The sequence below is a fragment of the Microchirus variegatus genome, assembly GCF_963457635.1.
Source record: "Microchirus variegatus genome assembly, chromosome: 2".
NCBI lineage: Eukaryota > Metazoa > Chordata > Actinopteri > Pleuronectiformes > Soleidae > Microchirus > Microchirus variegatus.
Window position 1 is genome coordinate 43,920,780 of NC_139803.1, and position 24,589 is coordinate 43,945,368.

At 42.2% G+C, this 24,589-nt stretch overlaps 1 protein-coding gene across 1 annotated transcript; it reads right to left on the reverse strand.

The window, feature by feature from the left end:
• Window positions 1-1,360: 1,360 nt before the first annotated feature.
• Window positions 1,361-18,260, reverse strand: otud4 (OTU deubiquitinase 4; the record flags this gene model as incomplete). Its single annotated transcript, XM_083907731.1, has 20 exons — window positions 17,939-18,260; window positions 16,491-16,574; window positions 16,244-16,294; window positions 16,095-16,141; window positions 14,796-14,868; window positions 14,637-14,718; window positions 14,305-14,467; window positions 13,366-13,402; window positions 13,128-13,230; window positions 12,203-12,267; window positions 12,013-12,113; window positions 10,543-10,758; window positions 10,348-10,456; window positions 10,189-10,242; window positions 7,816-8,362; window positions 5,837-6,499; window positions 5,691-5,731; window positions 3,029-3,713; window positions 2,733-2,809; window positions 1,361-1,768 (listed from the first exon to the last, which is right to left on the reverse strand). Exons 1-20 carry the CDS (start codon window positions 18,074-18,076, stop codon window positions 1,361-1,363), a joined length of 3,744 nt encoding a protein of 1,247 aa, XP_083763857.1. The 5' UTR covers window positions 18,077-18,260.
• Between the last annotated feature and the right edge of the window lie 6,329 nt (window positions 18,261-24,589).

Sequence of the window (24,589 nt, forward strand, 5' to 3'; positions counted from 1 at the left end):
AAAAAAGGGTCAAATTTTGGACAACATAGTATAGTATAACGTACTACATAGTATAGTTTGACGTTTTTCTCAAGTTTTGGACCAAAAAAGTGTTTTTCAAAAAAATGGTCACATTTTGGACGACATAGTATAGTATGTCGTTTTTGTCAAATTTTGGACCAAATTTTTTTTCCGAAAAATGGTCACATTTTGGACGACATAGTATTGAATACTGCATAGTATAGTTTGACGTTTTCGTTCTCTGAGAGACACATTAAAGCACGCAGTCGTTACCTGAACCATAGTTTTATTAATTCAGTCACAGAAAATCCAAACAACAACAATAAGCAGCAGCAGCCTTCGTTCAGTACAGCAGTGCTCTTCAATCTCAGAAGACGGTAAAAAATTCGTAAACGTTAAGGCACCGAAACTCTACAGTCTGAGCCAAATCTGAAAACAAACAAACAAACAAAAACTCGGGAAAAAGAAACATGAAGAAAAGAAACGGAAATCACACCAAAGAAACTCAAGAATATAAACAGTTTTACAGCAGCTGTCGTATTAAAGCTTTATTTCCTGTTAAAACCACGTTGTTTTTTGGCTCACAGCGCTAACACCTTGTTAGCTCTTCTATCGGTCGAAGGTTAAATGTCGCGTTTCTTTTGTTGTTTTTTGCGTGATCACACTGCGTTCAACAGGGTGCGCTAGGAATTCTGGGATTCCACCGGCGGTTTAAAGGCACAGTTCAAAAAAAAGAAGGAAGACAATTTATAGGGACAGCTAGCTTAGCCTAGCATTAAAGACCCGGGGGAAAAAACGGTGTGTAAATGTGTGATTTTTCAGCGGTTTGTTTCCCCAAGTCTAAAGCTCCCTCGCGCTAATCCTGAGGCTAACAAAGCTGTTTGTCGTTAAACATACAGCTAATGTTAGCTTAAATGTGGAAAAACATCCACGATCCAGCATTTTTACACCGATGAGCAGATTTAACAAAAAACAAAACGTATAAATGTTTTCTGGCGAATCAGATTTTGTCCGACGTCGCACTTTGTACGCCGGGTTTTAATCGGCGATCGCGACTCACGATTGTCGAGCAACGTAAAAAAAAAGATCAGCGTCAGATTTGACGTGAAATATTTTTTTGAGCTTCTTCCGTTTTTTTGTTAAGTTACGATGAATCGCGGTAGTTCTTAAAAGCCAAATGTGCTACGATACCTCGCTAGCTAACAATCGATAGTGTTTTGAACAACAATAACAAACAAAAGCAGGAAGACGTAAAAAAAAAAAAAAACACGGTAAACAAACACTTTTGATTTATTCCTGGGTCTAAAAATGGTAACAAAAAGTGCAAAGTCCTCTGATTGGCTGGAAGCTTTTAACCTTTTTAATATCCCCGCCCCCTGTGGGAGGGGCCAAACTGCCCGTGGCTGAACCCATCCCCCCGCCTCCTGTGTTGACCTCCCCGCCCGCCCTCATGAGCCCCGCCCCTCCCTCTCGGTCCTCCTCCTCTGAAGAACCTCCTGTGGCCCCTGTGGTTCAGGGTTGCGGGTTTGAATCCCTCCGGCTCGTCCCACGCGTCGTCCGTGCTGCAGCTCACCGACATCACCTCCGCGATGCCGCCGCCGGGCAGCGAGCGACCCCCCGCCGCTGCCGCCTTTTTCCCGCCATAGTGTTTCGGCGGATCGTGGTAGACGTCGCCGGGGACGACGGCGTAGTGGGACGGGGAGCCGGCCGGACTGCTGCTGGGCTTCATGGTCGCCACGGAGACGGCGTCGTCGGAGACGAGAGCGAGCTACGAAAGAGAGAGAAAGTGTCAACGATCTTACAAAGGAATACCCGCGTTAAGTTTGTCAACACACTCACTCTCCCACACCAAAGCCCATAGAGAAAATCAGCGAATTTAGCTCACGGGGACACAGGAGCTGCAGGTCGACTGCTGCCTCGTGTGGTCACTTTGTGTCATTAAAATAAACCTGAACAAAGGTTTTTTTAAAGCCGAATTTTACAAAATCAGTCATTGTAAGTTAGTGATGGAGGCAGCAGCAGTCACTGTGATGTTAAAATCACTGATTTACTTTATGGGGTTTGGTGTGGGAGAGTGAGTGACTTTGGTGTGGGAGAGTGAGTGACTTTGGTGTGAGAGAGTGAGTGACTTTGGTGTGTGAGAGTGAGTGACTTTGGTGTGTGAGAGTGAGTGACTTTGGTGTGAGAGACTTTGGTGTGAGAGAGTGAGTGACTTTGGTGTGGGAGAGTGAGTGACTTTGGTGTGGGAGAGTGAGTGACTTTGGTGTGGGAGAGTGAGTGACTTTGGTGTGGGAGAGTGAGTGACTTTGGTGTGGGAGAGTGAGTGACTTTGGTGTGGGAGAGTGAGTGACTTTGGTGTGGGAGAGTGAGTGACTTTGGTGTGGGAGAGTGAGTGACTTTGGTGTGGGAGAGTGAGTGACTTTGGTGTGGGAGAGTGAGTGACTTTGGTGTGGGAGAGTGAGGGACTTTGGTGTGGGAGAGTGAGTGACTTTGGTGTGGGAGAGTGAGTGACTTTGGTGTGAGAGAGTGAGTGACTTTGGTGTGAGAGAGTGAGTGACTTTGGTGTGAGAGAGTGAGTGACTTTGGTGTGAGAGAGTGAGTGACTTTGGTGTGAGAGAGTGAGTGACTTTGGTGTGAGAGAGTGAGTGACTTTGGTGTGAGAGAGTGAGTGACTTTGGTGTGGGAGAGTGAGTGACTTTGGTGTGGCAGAGTTCCTGTGTGTGTCTACATACGATGGGTCTGTTGTTGAGCGGCGGGTCGACCAGCAGCACGGTTCTCGTCAGACTCTCTCCTTGCTCGTTCTTCAGCGCTGAAAAGAAATGGTCCAGACTTTGACAAAAACGTCATACAAAATTTGACAAAAACTTCATACTATACTATGTTGTCCAAAATGAAAAAATTTAAAAAAAAAAAATGTTGGTTGAAAATTTCACAAAAACGTCGTACTATATTATGCCATCCAAAATTAGACAATCTTTCTTTTTTTTTTTAAATTTCCTTAAATTTGTGTTTGTTTGCGTACACATACCGTTCACAGAAGGCAGCACCATCGCTCTGCTGCTGTTAGCATTAGCCACATTAGCAGGTGCAGCCAGAGCCTCCAGTGGACTGGGGGCGTGTCCGGACGCCGCGCCCCCGTTGTTGGCGAGAAGAAGCTGCTCCATGGAGGACGGCGGGTACGGGGACGAGGATAGCGGGTATGGGGACGAGGACGGCGGGTACGGGGATGAGGACGGCGGGTACGGGGACATGGCGTGCGGGTACAGCGGGTGACCCGCGCCTGGACCCGCGTGGTAACCCTGCGGAGGAGGCGGAGCCTGGTACGTCACAGGCGATGAAGGATACCCGGGGTAGCCGGAGTTAGCGGGCGCAGCGGCCGTCATGTGGTGTTGTTGCCACGGCAACGAGGCGCACGGCATCCTGTGGGGGGGCGGAGCCTGAAACCCCGTCTGGTTAAAGGAGGGCTCGCCGGGACAGGAAGTGTCAGTGGGCGGAGCCTGGTGTCCGTACTGAGGCGGGGCCGGCGACGACATGGACGTCGCGGGGTTTGGGGCGTAATGAGTGTACGGCTCCTGGTGAACAGAGGGGGCGCCAGAGAGAGGGAAGGCAGGGGTCGGTGAGGGAGAGCGGGAGGCAGGCGTGGGCTGAAGAGTGTAGGCCTGCTGGAGGGGGAGGAGGTAGAAGTAGGGAGGTAACAGAGGCATGGAGAACGCCTGAGGGGGGGGGAGAGAAACAACGTTATATACTAAAAATATAGCACAATAAATAATATCATAACATAACATACTCACAACAACATTGATTCAACCTGTTTCCATAATCAATGATGAAGCCATGGTTCTCAAACACTGGGTCGGGGACCCACAGATGGGACGCAAGTGACTTTTTTTGGGTCCGCAAATGTGTATTTTTGCTGCTAAATAAGATTCATTTGGAATGAATTATTACTTGTGCTGTCAAACGTTAACGTGTCAACGGCGTCAACGTTCACGCACGCCGCGTTTCCACGACGACTGGCCGGAAAAAGACGCGCGTGACAGCATGTTTATGTGACCCCCGATTGTTAACGTTTTCTTTTACTTCCAAGTTGCCCAAAATGTGACTTTTTTTGGGGGGGGAAAAAATGTTGGTCCAGAATTTGACAAAAACGTCATACTATACTATGTCATCCAAAATTTGACAATTTTTTGGGGGAAAAATTTGACAAAAACTTCATACTAAACTATGTGGTCCAAAATTTGGTCCAAAATTTGAAAAAAAATTTGGTCCAAAATTTGACAAAAACGTCATACTATACTATGTCATCCAAAATTTGACAATTTTTGGGGGGAAAAATTTGACAAAAACTTCATACTAAACTATGTGGTCCAAAATTTGAAAAAAAATTTGGTCCAAAATTTGAAAAAAAAATTGGTCCAAAATTTGACAAAAACGTCATACTATACTATGGCCAAAATTTGACAATTTTTTTTTTGGTCCAAAAATTTTGGACGAAAAAAAAAGAGTCAAATTTTAATGTTTTGGTCCAAAATTTGACAAAAACATCATACTAAACTATGTGGTCCAAAATTTGACAATTTTTTTGGAAAAAAAAATTTGTGGTCTAAAATTTGATAAAAACGTCATACTTTACTGGATCCCCAAAAAAACACAAATTTGCTAATTTTTCGCACACTCTTAATTAAGATTCACCGAATATTCTGTGTTTCTGTATTTTTTCCTGCTGATTTATTTAGAATTGATTATTACATAAATTGCATTGTAATAAAAATGCACAGTATAACAAGAGTGGTTCCAAAGCACTGGGTCGGGGACCCACAGATAGAACGCCGGTTAAAATTTTGGGTCGGCAAATTTTTTTTTGCAAAATTTTCCCAAAGTTAAATTAATTACAACGTAATCAAAATATAGAGTGGTTCTCAAACACTGGGTCAGGACCCACAGATGGAACGCAGGTTTTTGGGTCCCTTAAAAACATAAATTTGCTAAATTTTCCCCTCACTTTTACTTAAGATTCACTTAATATACTGTAATATACTGTATTTGTTTTCCAGGCGAGTTGGAATACATTTATGATTAATGACTCCTGGTAATTATTTGCTCACAAATTAAAAAAATCGACAACGATGCGAGCGTTAATTTTGTCGCTATATTTACCCACAAATTCGCTCTGTCAGAAGTCGGAGGAAATATTTTCTTCATCACTTTACAGGGACTTAAAAAAGATGTTTAATAATCAATAAAAAACAGAGGTTCCCAAACCACAGATGGGACACTGGTGACTTTTTCTGGGTCCCAAAGAAAACTACATTTGCAAAATTTTCCCTCACAAACTTCAAGTGTAGATTGAGGCGTTATCTTTAAAAATAACATGAATAAAATGTTTTGTTTTGAATGAAAATCTCTCAGTAACGTTACGGCTGTAAATTAGTCGCTAAATTCTGCACAAATTAGCTCATGATTTATATTTATATTTAGTGTGATTTTACTGCAGGGAGGAAAAATTCTCTTCCTGACTTTTTAGTCAAGATTTAAGTGCAATTCCTTTAAATAATGTCAATAAAAATTTAGTTATAAAAGTAAAAATCGCTTGTTTTTTGTCACAACCACATGAACCAATTAGAAAACAGAAGAAAAGAGTTTAAGATCATTTCAGAAAAGCATAATATTCTTATTCCAGATGTTCGTACCTTGACGCCGAGGTTGAAGAAGAACCTCAGGATGTTCAGATCTGCACAGGAAGAAGAAGAAGAAGAAGAAAACCCAGATCAGTCACACGTTCAAATGAGCGCGAATCAAAAACTCTTAAGCGACGCTTTTATTTTGACGGGATCACCTCGAGGAAGGTCGTCCCCCTTCCTGCTGGAGGAGAGCGGGGGAACGGCGGCCATGTTTCCCTTCTCCTCCTGAGGGAAACCAGGATAGAGAGGGTCCTGGTAGAGCTGAGAGAGCTTCTGCAGAGGAACTGCTCCTGGGATGGACTGAGGGTGGGAGGAGAAAGAGGAGGAGGAAGGGGGAGGAGCCACAGGAGAATCAGGCTGCGTGGAGTCAGTTTGGAGAGTCGAGGAGGCGGAGACGGCGAGCGGGTGGGTGTGGAGGTGAGGATGAGGGAAGGAAGCTCCTGGAGGCTGAACCTGGACCATCTCAGACTGGGACTGAGAGAAGTGGGTCTGGAGATGAGGATGGAGGTGAGGAACAGAGGTCTGGGTCTGAGGGAACGAGCCATGAGGAGGAGAGGCCTGGTACTGAGGGAAGTGGATCTGGGACTGTGGCTGGAAGTGAGAAGCAGAGGTCTGGGCCTGAGACTGATGGAAGGAGGTCTGGTTCTGTGGTAGCGGCACCGAGGTGGGGGACTCGGTTCGGTGATGGAGGTGAGGAACCGAGGCCTGGACATGGGTCTGCGTCTCCTGAGGCAGAGACGATGTCAAACTACGGGTCTGGGACACAGAGACCTGGCTCTGGTTCTGGGACAGAGAAGCTCCAGAGTTTGACACAAGACCTGAAAACAGAAAGATGAAAATACATCATGAAATATTGTTTATTTTACTGTTAAACAGACTTTTCCAACAGGAAACCACTCACTCTCCCACACCAAACTCCATAGAGAAAATCACTGATTTTAGCTCACAGGGACACAGGAGCTGCTGGTCCTCTGCTGCCTCGTGTGGTCACTTTGTGTCACTGAATTTAGTCGAAATTAAATATTTTAAAAGCCGAATTCATTAAAATCAGTCATTGTAAGTTAGTGATGGAGGCAGCAGTGGATCAACAACTCCTGTGAACTCCTGTGTGCTGTGATGTTAAAATCACTGGTTTACTCTATGGACTTTGGTGTGGGAGAGTGAGTGGTTTACAAACTTCAGTTTACACAAGGAAAAGTCTGTCTACTAGGAACCACTAGTAGACAGAGCACCAAAGTCACTCACTCTCCCACACCAAAGTCACTCACTCTCCCACACCAAAGTCACTCACTCTCCCACACCAAAGTCACTCACTCTCCCACACCAAAGTCACTCACTCTCCCACACCAAAGTCACTCACTTTCTCACACCAAAGTCACTCACTCTCTCACACCAAAGTCACTCACTCTCACACACCAGTCACTCACTCTCACACACCAAAGTCACTCACTCTCCCACACCAAAGTCACTCACTCTCCCACACCAAAGTCACTCACTCTCCCACACCAAAGTCACTCACTTTCTCACACCAAAGTCACTCACTCTCTCACACCAAAGTCACTCACTCTCACACACCAGTCACTCACTCTCACACACCAAAGTCACTCACTCTCCCACACCAAAGTCACTCACTCTCCCGCACCAAAGTCACTCACTCTCCCACAACAAAGTCACTCACTCTCCCGCACCAAAGTCACTCACTCTCCCGCACCAAAGTCACTCACTCTCACACACCAAAGTCACTCACTCTCCCACACCAAAGTCCATAGAGTAAACCAGTGATTTTAACATCACAGCACACAGGAGTTCACAGGAGTTGTTGATCCACTGCTGCCTCCATCACTAAACTTCAAAGGTCTTACTTTGAAAAATTCGGCTTTTAAAAAATGTAATTTAGACATACTTCAGTGACACAAAGTGACCACACGAGGCAGCAGTAGACCAGCAGCTCCTGTGTCCCTGTGAGCTAAAATCACTGGTTTTCTCTATGGGGTTTGGTGTGGGAGAGTGAGTGGTTTATAAACTTCAGTTTCCTGTTGTTAAAGTCTGTCTAACAGTGAAGATAAAGATGTGACGTATATTTTATTAGTTCGAGTTTTCACTGAGAAAACCTGAACTTTGATGTTTTTCTTACTTTGAGCAGGAGCTTCTTGAGTTTGAGCAGCATGACGAGGAAGAGAGGGGGAGGGAGGAGAGGGGGAGTGAGGGAGAGAGGAGCGGTGGAGGAAACCCTGAGCGCTGACGGGAGAAGGAGCGATGGGAGCGATGAAGATGGGAGGGGTGGACGATTTAACAGGAAGTGAGGAGGAGGTGGTGGGAGACGAGGAGGAGGAGGAGAAGGCGGGTAAAGACGGGGCTGATGAAGCAGTGGGGAGGACCGGGGTGAGGAAGGCGAAAACGGAGGCGGAGCACGGAGCTGTGAGGGGCGGAGCTCCACCCGTCACTGAGGGTTTAGAGTGAGGGGCGACGGCAGGAGGAGGAGCAGGAGCAGGAGAAGGTGCGTTTGGTTTAGTGGTCGGGGCAGCACAGGTGGTCGGAGGGGCGGGGCTAGAGGGCGGAGTCGAAGAGGTTGCGTATGAAGTCGCTGCAGCAGCAGCAGCAGTCGTCAGTGGTGGCGTGCAGGATTTGGGTCTTTGTCCAGCAGAGGGAGACACTGCTGCGACGTCTTCATCTGGACTCTTCTGTACGGAGAAAAAAAGTTTATGTTTCAGTAGGGGTGAACAGAAACGGAGGCTTTTATTCTGAAATCTTTTTTTCTGTGTTTACATGTGGACAGAGAGAAAATGAAACTTTTAATTTGAAAAACCACAAAGTTGAGTGGTTTCAGTGTGGGCGAACAAAAATGGAGACCTTTATTCTGAAAACTGCAAAGATGTGTTTTGGCATGGACATGCAGAAACTGAGACCTTTATTCTGAAAACTGCTATATTTTGTTACAGCATAGACGAGCAGAAACTGAGACTTTTATTCTGAAAACTGCTATATTTTGTTTAAGCATAGAGAAGCAGAAACTGAGACTTTTATTCTGAAAACTGCTATATTTTGTTTAAGCATAGAGAAGCAGAAACTGAGACTTTTATTCTGAAAACTGCTATATTTTGTTTAAGCATAGAGAAGCAGAAACCAAGACTTTTATTCTAGCATAGAGAAGCAGAAACTGAGACTTTTATTCTAGCATGGAGAAGCAGAAACTGAGACTTTTATTCTGAAATCTGCGAGGTTGTGTGGATACGCAGAAACCGAGACTTTTATTCTGAAAACTGCTATATTTTGTTTAAGCATAGAGAAGCAGAAACTGAGACTTTTATTCTGAAATCTGCGAGGTTGTGTGGATACGCAGAAACTGAGACTTTTATTCTGAAAACTGCGAGGTTGTGTTTCAGCATGGATGAGCAGAAACCAAGACTTTTATTCTGAAAACTATTATTACGTTTCAGTGCGGACAAAGAGATATTAAACTTTTATTTTGAAAACAAAGTTGCATTTCAGTGTGGGCGAACACAAATGGAGACTTTTATTCTGATAACGGCGAAGTTGTGTGAACGCACCGAAACTGATACTTTTATTCTGAAAACTATTATTATAGTTAAGTGTGGACAGAGAGAAGTTATACTTTTATTTTGAAAACAACAAATTAGCGTTTAAGTGTGGGCGAACACAAACGTAGACTTTTATTCTGAAAACAGCGAGGTTCCGTCTTAACATGGACGAGCAGAAAGTGAGACTTTTATTCTGAAAACAGCGAGGTTCTGTCTTAGCACGGACGAGCAGAAAGTGAGACTTTTATTCTGAAAACAGCGAGGTTCTGTCTTAGCACGGACGAGCAGAAAGTGAGACTTTTATTCTGAAAACAGTGAGTTTGTGTTTTAGCACGGACGAGCAGAAAGTGAGACTTTTATTCTGAAAACAGTGAGTTTGTGTTTTAGAATGGACGCGCAGAAACTGAGACTTTTATTTTGAAAACCACAAAGTTGTGTTCCAGTGTGGGCGAACACAAACGCAGACTTTTATTCTGAAAACAGCGAGGTTCTGCTTTAGCATGGACGAGCAGAAAGTGAGACTTTTATTCTGAAAACAGCGAGGTTCTGTCTTAGCATGGACGAGCAGAAAGTGAGACTTTTATTCTGAAAACAGCGAGGTTCTGCTTTAGCATGGACGCGCAGAAACTGAGACTTTTATTTTGAAAACCACAAAGTTGAGTTCCAGTGTGGGCGAACACAAACGCAGACTTTTATTCTGAAAACAGCGAGGTTCTGCTTTAGCATGGACGAGCAGAAAGTGAGACTTTTATTCTGAAAACAGCGAGGTTCTGTCTTAGCATGGACGAGCAGAAAGAGAGACTTTTATTCTGAAAATAGCGAGTTTGTGTTTTAGCATGGACGCGCAGAAACTGAGACTTTTATTTTGAAAACCACAAAGTTGAGTTCCAGTGTGGGCGAACACAAATGCAGACTTTTATTCTGAAAACTGCTTCCCGTTTAAATGGTCATGTGACCTGTTCACTCACCGGCTTGTTTCCCTGCGACCTCTTCTTTTCTACTCCCTTCTTCCCTCCGTCTGCCTGAGTGGAATAATAATAATAAAAACAAAATGATCAGACCAGGGTGTCTTCACTCAGGTCCTCATATATATATATATTAAAAAAAAAAAACTGCCGTGAACTCACTCCAAGGGCGGGGAATTCCTGCTCGTCGCGGAGCTGGATCTTCTCCTCCTCCTCCTCTTTGGACATAAGCTCCGCCTCCTTCACGCCCTCCACCAGGCTAATGGACTTCCTGTACACACACACTTTTATTACACCATCTGTAACGTTATAAACACACACACACACACACGTTGTAGTCGTCAGAGCAGCCCTGACCTGACGGCTTTGGCTCCGCCCTTCTCCTCCGCGTTGACCTGCGGCGACCACGAGTGCTGCTTCTGGACACGCCCACCGGAGCCCGGCGCCGCCCCCGCCGCCTGCGAGGCGGGTTTCCCCCGACCGCCGTGTCCGTTGCTGAGCCTCTTGTCTTTGACCACGGTGCTCCAGCTGCCCTCTTCACTGGGAGGACGGAGACTCCACAGAGGGACGTGTCTACACACACACACACACACACACACACACACACACACACACACACACACACACACACAAACGACCATATAAGGTGTGCAATAAACATAAATATGCGCAAATAACACTTATTATTAATTAATTCCAACTCCCACACCAAACCCCATAGAGAAAATCTGTGATTTTAGCTCACAGGGACAAAGGAGCTGCTGGTCCTCTGCTGCCTCGTGTGGTCACTTTGTGTCACTGAGTTTAGTCGAAATTAAATATTTTAAAAGCCGAATTCCTTAAAATAAGACATTATAACTCAGTGATGGAGGCAGCAGTGGATCAACAACTCCTATGAACTCCTGTGTCTCTGTAAAGTAAAAATCACTGGTTTTCTCTATGGGGTTTGGTGTGGGAGAGTGAGTGACTTTGGTGTGGGAGAGTGAGTGGTTTACAAACTTCAGTTTCCTGTTACTTGAGCCTTTTTTTATTTGATAAAATCCACATCGAGACAAGTCTACGACATGTCAAGAACACGTTCACTTCTTTATTTCACTGTTTGACAGTTTTTAACAACAGGAAACTGACGTTCGTAAACCACTCACTCTCCCACACCAAACCCCATAGAGAAAACCAGTGATTTTTAGCTCACAGGGAAACAGGAGCTGCTGGTCCTCTGCTGCCTCGTGTGGTCACTTTGTGTCACTGATTTAAGTCATAGCGAAGAATTTCAAAAGCCGAATTCACTAAAATCACTGGTTTTCTCTGTGGACTTTGGTGTGGCAGAGTGAAAAAGTTTAGATACCTTAGCTTTAAACAATAAAACACAAATTTTACCCGTTACAAAAGACACCTTTGACAAAATCTATGTTAGATGACGTAGATTTTTTTAGGTAGAAAAGGTTTAATTATCAAGAAACTGACGTTTGTAAACCACTCACTCTCCCACACCAAAGTCCATAGAGTAAACCAGTGATTTTAACATCACAGCACACAGGAGTTCACAGGAGTTGTTGATCCACTGCTGCCTCCATCACTAACTTACAATGACTGATTTTGTACAATTCGGCTTTAAAAATATTTAATTTCGACTTAAATCAGTGACACAAAGTGACCACACGAGGCAGCAGAGGACCAGCAGCTCCCTGTGTCCACCGTGAGCTCAAATCACTGGTTTTCTCTATGGGCTTTGGTGTGGGAGAGTGAGCGGTTTTACAAAAGTCTGAGATAAAGACGTGATCGTGTTCTGAAAAAGATATGAAATAAATGTCGTGAACCTGCTCTCACCGCTTTCCCAGTTCTTCTACGTGAACGACCACCATGTCGCTGTCGGGAGGCACTTCCTTAACGGTGGCATTGTAGCTCCGCCCACCGCCCTCAAGACGGACCTACAGGTAACACACACACACACACACACTGTAAAAAAAATACACTGTATATGAATAAAATAACCCAGAATTTAAACTTAGACAGAAACCTTGCAGCGATCTCCCACAGCGTACTGCATCCCTGCAGCGATGCAATAGTCCATCTTTTGTTGTGCTGGAAATTTAAAAAATTGTTTAAAATACATTAGCAATTTAGCAATATATTCTATCATTTAATCTCAGTCTAAGTCCAGAAAAACTGACTCACTCTCCCACATCAAAGTCACTCACTCTCCCACACCAAAGTCACTCACTCTCACTCTCCCACACCAAAGTCACTCACTCTCCCACACCAAAGTCACTCACTCTCCCACACCAAAGTCACTCACTCTCCCACACCAAAGTCACTAACTCACTCACTCTCCCACACCAAAGTCACTCACTCTCCCACACCAAAGTCACTCACTCTCACGCACCAAAGTCACTCACTCTCTCGCACCAAAGTCACTCACTCTCACACACCAAAGTCACTCACTCTCCCACACCAAAGTCACTCACTCTCCCACACCAAAGTCACTCACTCTCCCACACCAAAGTCACTCACTCTCCCACACCAAAGTCACTCACTCTCTCACACCAAAGTCACTCACTCTCTCACACCAAAGTCACTCACTCTCCCACACCAAAGTCCATAGAGTAAACCAGTGATTTTAACATCACAGCACACAGGAGTTCACAGGAGTTGTTGATCCACTGCTGCCTCCATCACTAACTTATAATGACTGATTTTAGTGAATTCAGCTTTTAAAATATTTACTTAAGACTTAACTAAGTGACACAAAGTGACCACACGAGGCAGCAGAGGACCAGCAGCTCCTGTGTCCCTGTGAGCTAAAATCACTGGTTTTCTCTATGGGCTTTGGTGTGGGAGAGTGAGTGGTTTACAAACTCCAGTTTCCTGTCGTCTTTGTTCAGAGAAAACATTTCTGTGTATTGAACACATTTGACATGTTACACTGTGTGTGTGTGTGTTACCTCTCTTCGTCTTGTGCCAGAAGTCGTAGTCGATGTTCCTGAACAGAGTCGGGTTCAGTGAACGTCTCACTCTCTCAGGAAGCTGTCGGCCACGCCCACGGCCCTAACACACAGACACACACAGAGTTATTCAGTGTTATGTATAAACTGTTTGACAGGATTTGTGAAGCATTATCAAAGAAACCAGATGAGTGAGAGTGTGTGCGTGTGTGTGTGTGTGTGTGTGTGTGTGTGTTACCCTGTAGTTGTGTCTTGTAGAAGTTCCATTTTCCACCCTGCATCACACACACACACACACACACACACACACACACACACGTTAGACACCCCTGCTTTCTCATACACAGACAAACAAATCTAAATTAAACATCATCAAATCACACATTCAATCGCTTAATAATTATGACGTCGACAGGATCCCAAATCCATCTGTAACATCAGATTAATTATAATACATTTCATTAAAACAGCGCTTACATTAAAGCTTATAAAACACAGGCACACCCTGAAATCAACATTTGAAATACAAACAAACAAAAGAATGAATAAATATCACTAATAATCAAGCCCTCGCGTTCCCAGGATTCAAAATGGCCGACATCCTGTTGAGTTGAGGCCATGGTTACGGTCGACTTTTTCGTTCGTCTCGGTCGATCACGTCTTCCCACCAAGTTTTCGGGAAATTCGGTGGAACTCGATGAATGCCGCAGTTATAGGGGCACTTCCTGTCTTGTGGCGAACGTTCGAAATTCGTGAAAAACACAGGATTGCCGCGGCCACGCCGTTTTTGAATCTGCAAGGTCTTTCGACAACCTCTGATGCGTCGCGTACATATTGGCGCGTTTTTATGTCGTAAACGCGCTCATTTACGTAGGGTGCAAATCGCCAAAATGGCCGGGCCAAAATTCAAAATGGCCGACATCCTGTTGAGTTGAGACCATGGTTACGGTCGACTTTTTTGTTTGTCTTGGTCCGTAACATCTTCCCACCAAGTTTGGGGACATTCGGTGGCACTCTATTTTGCCTGTTTTCACCTTAGGGGGCGCTATAGAGCCCTGGAGCAACGCACGGCAGACCTGACCTCCATGCCACGTTTCAAGAGTTTTTAAGCACGTTCGTGCCAGGAGTCTTTTTTTTAGGGGGGCCCTAGTTACGTTAAAAAAAAAACGTCTCCTACCAAAGCGGCTCGTCTGCTTCCACGTCCGACTCGTCGCTGCTCTGACACACGGCCATGCTGTCGTCGCTCAGGAGGTCGGAAGTTCGTGCGATCCGCTGACACATGCCCAGGGCGCCGCGGTCCACGCTGAACACGCCGTCGTACAGCAGCTCGTACAGGAGCGCTGCACCGAGACGAGGAGATCAAAGACATTATAAACCATCACAATTAGACTGTAGGAAATATCATGTTAAATATCATCATTTAAGCGTTTTTAAGCGACATGCTAACAGCAGCTAGCCGACAGCCTTCCCTCAGGCGTCGCCATGGCGACTTTAATCTGAGACACTCACACTGGCAGACGGCGGAGTTCTTCATGTGTCTGATGGGGTAAACGCTGTCGTAGTGATTCCCGTTCAGAAAACACAACTGAACCTGAGACCAAGGAAAGCAGGGATTATTATTATTATTATTTAATCTCATAGATTAAGTCGACGTCGTTTCATTCTCACTTTGTCCTTGAAGTTGTTGTCCGTGATGTTGACCGGAGGTTTTCCAGGATCCTGGAAGATCAGGAAGTCCCGCCTCCAGAGAGAGAGAGAGAGAGAGAGAGAGAGTGTGAGACTTTAATGAGACTTTTTTCCTTTAGATAGAGGTTTAACCAGTGGGGAGACACCAGGGGGCGCCAACGCTACAATTACCAGTTAGAATTATCCCCACGAAAATATATACATATTCACGTTATAACGATAAATGTAAAAATCTGCTTTAAATTGGGAAAATAACTCTAATAGAAAGAGATTCTGAGATTAGAAAATATTCACATTCAGAGATTAGAAAATATTCCGATTCTGAGATTAGAAAACATTCACATTCCAAGATTAGAGATTAGAAAACATTCACATTCCAAGATTAGAGATTAGAAAACATTCACATTCCAAGATTAGAGATTAGAAAACATTCACATTCCGAGATGTGAAAATGTTCATAATCCGAGATTTGAAAATGTTCATAATCCGAGATTTGAAAATGTTCATAATCTGGGATTTGAAACATTCACAATCCAACATTAGAAAACATTCATAATGCAAGATTAGAAAATATTCACATTCAGAGATTAGAAAACATTCACATTACAAGATTGGAAAATGTTCATAATCCAAGATTAGAAAATATTCACATTCCGAGATTTTAAAATGTTCATAATCTGACATTTGAAACATTCATAATCCAACATTAGAAAACATTCATAATGCAGGATTAGAAAATATTCACTTTTCCGAGATTAGAAAATATTCACATTCCGAGATTTTAAAATGTTCATAATCCAACATTAGAAAACATTCATAATCCAAAATTAGAAAATATTCACATTCTGAGATTTGAAAACGTTAATATTCTGAGATTTGAAAACGTTCATAACCCGAGATTTGAAAACGTTCATAACCCGAGACTTGAAAGCGTTCATAATCCGAGATTTAAAATTTTTCATAATCCGAGATTAGAAAACGTTCATAATCCGACATTTGAAAATTTTCATAATCCGAGATTAGAAAACGTTGATAATCCGAGTTTTGAAAATGTTGATAATCCGAGATTTGAAAACGTTCATAATCCGAGATTTGAAAACGTTCATAATCCAAGATTAGAAAATATTCACATTCTGAGATTAGAAAATATTCACATTAGGCAGATATGTTAAATACTGGTGCATTAAATTAAATTAAATGTGCATGGGAACATTAGTTAGAACTTTCAAGAGACAAAAGAAAAGGTTCTTTATTCTAATGATCAAACTGAAGAGGACTCACTTGTACATAACAGCCAGTGCACTGATCTCCACCTCTCCAACCCACTGCTGCACACACAAACACACAAACACAAACAAACACGTATTTAAGACACAAACGTAATAAACAACAAATTACAGCAAAGTCTTTACGAGGAAAATCACTTTTACCTGAGGATCCTGGAGTTTTGACAGATACTCCTCAAAGTTGCCTTCAATAAACTGAAAAAACAAACAAACAAAATAAGATTAGATAATAATGATAATAATAATGTCATGTTTTTGCCAAAGACTGAACAGAGAATATAAGGCAGACATTTTAGGGCTGCAGATAATGACTTTTTATTTTTGATGATTTGTGTGATAAAAAAACCCACGTTTTGACGTGTTTAACGACAGAATAAAAAGGTTTATTTACCGCCTCGTAGCTCGATCTGTTCTGCTTCAGGAACTCCACGCACTTGGCTCGAACTTTAATGTGAAGGCTCTGACAGTGGAGCACCTGGGAGAGGTCAAAGGTCAAGATTTAAAGCCAACAAAATCACCCTTTTGAGGCTTCAATAGGACTTTCTTCATGTTTTATGATTAACAGCTCAATGTGCATTTTAAAAACACAGGGAATACGACAATATAAATGAGGGTTTATTAATAATAGTAATTAATAATAGACCAATTAATTTTAAAAAGTCAAACAAAAACATTGAATATTGAATATATACACAAATACATATATATATAAACACAAAAAAATATATATATATACACAAATATTTATATACAAAAATATATATACATATTTACAAATATATATATACCCCAAAAAGATTATATATATACAGATATATATATATACAAATATATATATATATATATACATACACAAATATATATATATACATACACAAATATATATACACACAAATATATATATACATATACAAATATATATACATACATATACATATACATACATATATACATACATATACATACATATATACATACATATATACATACATATACATATACATATATATATACATACATATACATATACATACATATATACATACATATACATACATATACATACATATACACATACATATACATATACATACATATATACATACATATACATACATATACATACATATACACATACATATACATATACATACATATATACATACATATACATACATATATACATACATATACATACATATATACATATATATATACATACATATACATATACATACATATATACATATATATATACATACATATACATATATATATACATACATATACATATACATACATATACATATATATATATATACATACATATATATATACATACATATATATATACACACACACACACAAATACATACATATATATATACACACACACACACAAATACATACATATATATACACACACACACACAAATATATATATATATATATATATATATATATATATATATATATATATATATATATATATATACACAGTTCTGTATATTCGTGTACCTAATAAACCGGCACCTCAGTGTTAGTGAATAACTCGTGTTTATAAAACTCACAGTTCTTCACACACGGAACCCCATTAAGAAAAGTCTCGATTTAACAGTTGATGAGTGAAAAGTAAGTTAAACTATTTGTGTTACAAACTTTCAGATGACGGTGAAGACACGATGACTTGCTCTGATTTCATTCGGCTAACGCGGTTCACCTGTTTTAGCCCGCATTAGCACAACAAAGCGGAGCCAATCGCGGCTCATCACCTGCGCTCTGTTAGCTTCTGGGGGAAACTTCGCGCTAACGCGCGGTCTCCCACTTTTCTCGCTTTACCTGCTCCGCGACAGCTCGGAACAAACACGAGCCGTCCTTGGCGATCTTCTTCCGATGCAGACCGATCGATTTCAGGTAGTCGTCCATGGCTTTCTCCGCTCCCCGCTCGTCGGTGCTCGTGTGTCCGCCGCCCTCCATGCTAACGGGCGCTAGCCGCTGAAGTTAGCCGCTGAAACTGCGTGAACCTGCGCGCTGAGCGGCTATGACAAACTTTCACACGCCGCCCCGGCTACTACTGCCAATATCGCCGCCGTTAAAAAAGAAAAAAGTTCATATATGAGCCCGCGGGAGAGAGCCGGACGCACAGCGGCGGTGTGTGGTTTCGTTTCCCGGGAAGCGCCGCTCCTCTGAAGCCGCTCCCGGTGTCAGAAAGTGAAAGTAGAACTTCGGCTCGGCTAGGCGTTAGCAAAGCTGGCTAACACCTAGCAACCGACTAGCTACACGCCCCCCTTCTTCCTCTGACGGTGTCAAGTTACACACGAGGCAGTCACACAAGTTCCGGTTTCACTGCCAAAGTAAAAGACAGGCTATTTAAAAAATATATATATATATTTTTTTTTGAAATGTTTTTGTTTTAAATAAAAATATATAAATTAAACATGATTTAACGTCCTTATTCTCCGTATAGCTGCAGGATAATATGTACAAAGAACAGAAACAAGAATAGGAAGTGTGTGTTTACAACAAAAACGACTTTGACTAGCAAAATAAAAGTCCCTATTATGAGTACTTGGGTGTGTTCTGACTCATGAGTACTCAGTCATGATATAATACTACAGTAACGTGTACTTCTACTACTGTAAATACTGCAGACTCACAAACAACTGGGGTGTGTTCGGTTTCCCTGTGCACGATTGTCACGTGCACGTGCGAGGGGGGGGGGGGGGGATTCCGAGATTCCACGTGGTGGATTCACCACGAGCAGCGTGGAAACCCCGCGGGACCCCGCCCACCGTGGGCTGCAGGACACCGGGAAACACCACAGGGGGGCGCTACTGGAAAACAAATGTCGGGGGGGGGAGGTGGGGGGTAAATTAATATATATATGTATTAATAATGTAACTATAATATAAGGGAGTTAAAGGGATAGTTCAAGGATTTTACTCTGTTTTTATTCTGGTTAATCACCATCGACATACATTTATTATGATTGTAATATTTAACACATATATGTGTGTATATGTACATATATATGTTTACATATATCCATTGTTGTTAACCCACAATAAAAAAGAGACATTAGACAGACTTTTCCTTGTGTAAACTGAAGTTTGTAAAACTTCTCACTCTCCCACACCAAAGCCCATAGAGAAAATCAGTGATTTTAGCTCACAGGAGGACACAGGAGCTGCTGGTCTACTGCTGCCTCGTGTGGTCACTTTGTGTCACTGAAGTGTGTCTGAATAAAAAATTTTAAAAGCCGAATTTTACAAAATCAGTCATTGTAAGTTAATGATGGAGGCAGCAGTGGATCAACAACTCCTGTGAACTCCTGTGTGCTGTGATGTTAAAATCACTGGTTTACTCTATGGACTTTGGTGTGGGAGAGTGAGTGGTTTACAAACTTCAGTTTCTTGTTAATTAAACCTTTTGTACTGAATAAAATCTACGTCAGTTGAAGTCTAAGTTATCTTAAGAACACGTTCACGTCTTTATCTTCACTGTTAGACAGACTTTTCTACAACAGGAAACTGATGTTTGTAAACCACTCACTCTCCCACACCAAAGTCCATAGAGTAAACCAGTGATTTTAACATCACAGCACACAGGAGTTCACAGGAGTTGTTGATCCACTGCTGCCTCCATCACTAACTTACAATGACTGATTTTAGTGAATTCGGCTTTCAAAATATCTAATTTAGACTTAACTCAGTGACACAAAGTGACCACACGAGGCAGCAGTAAGACCAGCAGCTCCTGTGTCCCTGTGAGCTAAAATCACTGATTTTCTCTATGGGCTTTGGTGTGGGAGAGTGAGTGTGTTGACACACTTTTCCTGTTTTTCCTGTTGTTAAAGTCTGTCTCACATGTTAAAGATAAAGACGTGAACATGTTATAACGTTTAGTGAACTGTCCCTTTAAAGTGACCCAGATCCACTGCAGTGACTCCACAGCGTCCTCCTCCCTCAGCCCTTGACCTTTGACCTTTGACCTTTGAGCAGAAAGTCACGTCTCCTCCTCCTCCTCCTCCTCGTCTTCATTTCTGTCTCTTTCATCCTCACCTGCCTCCTTTCCTCCTCCCTCACTTCCTCGTCTCCTCTCCTCTAACACGGTGTAATCTAATAATACATGAGCGAGCGTCCCCCCGCGGCCCCCGCGCCGCTCACCGATTTGACGAACGCCGAGCTGCTCCCGGCCAATCAGCAGGCCTCCTGCCGGCCGCCATGGAGACCTACAACATGCCAGGTAACCACGGTAACGGGCGATGGGAGGTGTGTGGGGGGGGGGGGGGGGACACACAGGACCCATGGTGCTTGACACTTATCCTCCCACTCACTGAGTGAATGTGGCGTGTGACCTTCACGTCTGTTCCTCTGCTTTCTGAGCGTTTGAATCGTCTGTGTGAGAACGAACACAGACACAGACACACACACGCACACACACACACACACACACACACACACACACACACACACACACACACACACACACACACACACACACACACACACACACGCTGCTTCAGCTGCCGTGTCACGTGATGCGCTCACACCTGAGGATCACGTGACCGACAAAGAGACGGAAACACGACGGACGTCGAGAGAGAGACGACAAAGAACATAGACAAGAAATACACAATCACAACAGAGACACAAAAAAGGACTTCAAAGAGACATAAAATAAACTCAGACACAAAAAACGACCTCAAAGAGACAAAAAACGACCTCAAAGAGACATAAAAAGGACCTCAAAGAGACATAAAAAGGACCTCAAAGAGACAAAAAAAGACCACAAAAATGACCACAAAGAGACAAAAAAGGACCTCAAAGAGACAAAAAAACTAAAAAGGACCTCAAAGAGACAAAAAAGACTAAGAAGACAAAAAAGACCAAAAAGAGACAAAAACACTAAAAAAGACTAAAAAAGGACTTCAAAGAGACATAAAAAGGACCTCAAAGAGACAAAAAAAGACCACAAAAAAGACTAAAAAAGACTAAATAAGACAAAAAAGGACCTCAAAGAGACATAAAAAGGACCTCAAAGAGACATAAAAAGGACCCATAAAGAGACAAAAAAGACTAAGAAGACAAAAAAGGACCTCAAAGAGACATAAAAAGACCACAAAAAAGACCACAAAGAGACAAAAAAGACAAAAAAGGACCTCAAAGCGACATAAAAAGACCTCAAAGAGACAAAAAAGACTAAGAAGACAAAAAAGGACTTCAAAGAGACACAAAAACACACACACACACACGAACACACACACACGCTGCTTCAGCTGCCGCGTCACGTGATGCGCTCACACCTGAGGGTCACGTGACCGACAAAGAGACGGAAACACGACGGACGTCGAGAGAGAGACGACGACAACGACCAGAGACACAAACTGATGTAAGACAAGAAAAACACAATCACAACAGAGACACAAAAGAAAGGACTTCAAAGAGACATAAAATAACCACAACGAAATAAAAAAAAGAATAAAAAAGACAGAAAAGGACCTCAAAAAAACCAAAAAAGACCACAAAGAGACAAAAACAACCTCAAAGAGACTAAAAAAGACTAAGAAGACAAAAAAGGACCTCAAAGAGACATAAAAAGACCACTAAAAAGACCACAGAGACAAAAAAGACTAAAGACTAAAAAGGAACTCAAAGAGACATAAAAAGGACCTCAAAGAGACATAAAAAGACTAAGAAGACAAAAAAGGTCTTCAAAGAGACATAAAAAGGACCCCAAAGAGACAAAAAAAAGACCACAAAGAGACAAAAATGGACGACAAAGGACCCAGAGACAAAAAAGGACCTCAAAGAAACATAAAAAGACCCCAAAAAGACAGAAAAGGACCTCAAAGAGACATATAATTAACACAAAGAGACAAAAAAGACCACAAAGATACAAAAATTACCACAAAAAGACCACAAAGAGACAAAAATGGACGACAAAGAAGAACCCAAAGACAAAAAAGGACTTCAGAGAGGCTAAAAAGACCTCAAAGAGACAAAAAAGACTAAGACAAAAAAGGACCTCAAAGAGTCATAAAAAGGACCTCAAAGAGACAAAAAAAGACCTCAAAGAGACAAAAAAGACTAAGAAGACAAAAAAGGACCTCAAAGAGTCATAAAAAGGACCTCAAAGAGACAAAAAAAGACCTCAAAGAGACAAAAAAAGACCTCAAAGAGACAAAAAAGACTAAGAAGACAAAAAAGGACCTCAAAGAGACAAAAAAGACTAAGAAGACAAAAAAGGACCTCAAAGAGACATAAAAAGGACCTCAAAGAGACAAAAAAAGACCTCAAAGAGACAAAAAAGACTAAGAAGACAAAAAAGGACCTCAAAGAGTCATAAAAAGGACCTCAAAGAGACAAAAAAAGACCTCAAAGAGACAAAAAAGACTAAGAAGACAAAAAAGGACCTCAAAGAGTCATAAAAAGGACCTCAAAGAGACAAAAAATGGCCACAAAGAGACAAAAACGACCTAGACATAAAGACCACAAAGAGACAAAAATGGACGACAAAGAAGAACCCAAAGACAAAAAATGGCCACAAAGAGACAAAAACGACCTAGACATATAAAGACTACAGAGAGACATAGAAAGACCACAAAAAGACAAACAAGACCACAAAAAGACAGAAAAGGACCATAAAGAGACATAAAATTAACACAAAGAGACAAATAAAGACCACAAAGAGACAAAAATGGACGACAAAGATCCCAAAGACAGAAAAGGACCTCAAAGAGACAAATAAAGACACAAAGCAGCGTCAAATGTCCTTTGACATGTGCAGGAGAGGAAGTGAAAGCAGAGGAAACAGCAGGGTCGCGTCCGCGTGACCTTTAACGACGCGGAGAATCCGATGAAATCAAACTTTATTGATCTTTGCAGCAGCGAACAGTAACAGGATACAGCAGTTAACCTTCAAAATAAGAGCGATGAAGTGGTGAGTGTCATGCTCGCGCGTGTGCGTGAAGTAAAGTGATGAGGAAAACGTGCAGGTAGATACACTTCTTACTCCAACCACAGGAGGGCGCTCTGTGGTCTCTGCTTTTATATTATATTAGATATATATATATATGTTTTTTTTAATCTTTCTTTATTTTCACTGAACTTATCATTATTATCATTATTATAATAATTATTATTGTTCTTTTTTATAAATTAAACACTTAAATCTTCTCAAATCATTGACGTCTTTAAATGAAGACATTTGCGGCTCTTAAGTAGTAAGTATGTCAACACAAATACATATTATTATTATCAATATACAACACAAATATTAGAAATATAATAACTGTCCGACAGAAACCACGTGACCTTAAAAATCCCCCGGAAAACAAACAGGAAATGACATCACGACCAATGAAAACGCAGCGATTTTAGCCACTTAACGAAAGACTCTGCGTCAGTTTAAGTCTGCGACGTCTTTAAGAACACGTTTACGTCTCTTTATCTTCACTGTGAGATGGACTTTAACAACAGGAAACTGACGTTTGTAAACCACTCACTCTCCCACACCAAAGTCCATAGAGTAAACCAGTGATTTTAACATCACAGCACACAGGAGTTCACAGGAGTTGTTGAGTTACAATGGGTTATTTCGTAAAATTCGGCTTTTAAAATATTTAATTTAGACTTAACTCAGCGACACAAAGTGACCACACGAGGCAGCAGAGGACCAGCAGAGTCCTGTGTCCACCGTGAGCTATAATCGCTGGTTTTCTCCATGGGCTTTGGTGTGAGGAGAGTGAGACTCTGTTTTCCCATGAGCCTCAGCTTCTCTTTATTTGAATTTGACCAAACGAAAAGTTGAGTCTCGGAGTAACGGGAGGATTTCCGAGGGGGGCGGGGCTTCTGAAGGACGAGAGCGACAGGCAGTAAATATGTGACGCGGTTAAACAGCGAAGAGTTCAGTGAGCGGCGTTAGCATCGTCGGCGTTAGCATCGTCGACGTTAGCGTCGTCAGGCAGCGACGACGTCACGAGCAGGATGCAAAAAACAAAAAGAGTCTTCAAAAAAAACGTGTTTTCAGTGCATCGAGCAGTTTGTTTACATCCATGACTTCAATAGTCCAGAGGAAGCAAGGAAGCAAGGGAGGATGGGAGGGAGGAAGGAAGGGAGGAAGGAAGGATGGGAGGAGGTCAAGAGAGGAGGAAACAGGGAAGGAAATAGAGGAAACTAGTGAGGAAACAAAAAGAGAGGAAAGGAGATGGTGTTTAGGACGAGAGGACACCAGTGAGGAAATAAGGAAAGGAAATGAAAAGAGAGGAGGAAAGGAGGAGACTATTGAGGAAACAAAGACAAAGATGGAATGGGAGGAAACAAGGAGCTAGGAGGAGAGGATGTCAAGAGAGGAGGAAACAGGGAAGGAAAGGAAATGAGTAAACTAGTGTGAAAACAAAGACGGGAAAGGAAAGGAAAGGAGGCAATTGTTGAGGAAACAAGGAGAGATGAGCAGGAGGAGAGGAAAGAAGGAAAGGTAGAAAGGGGG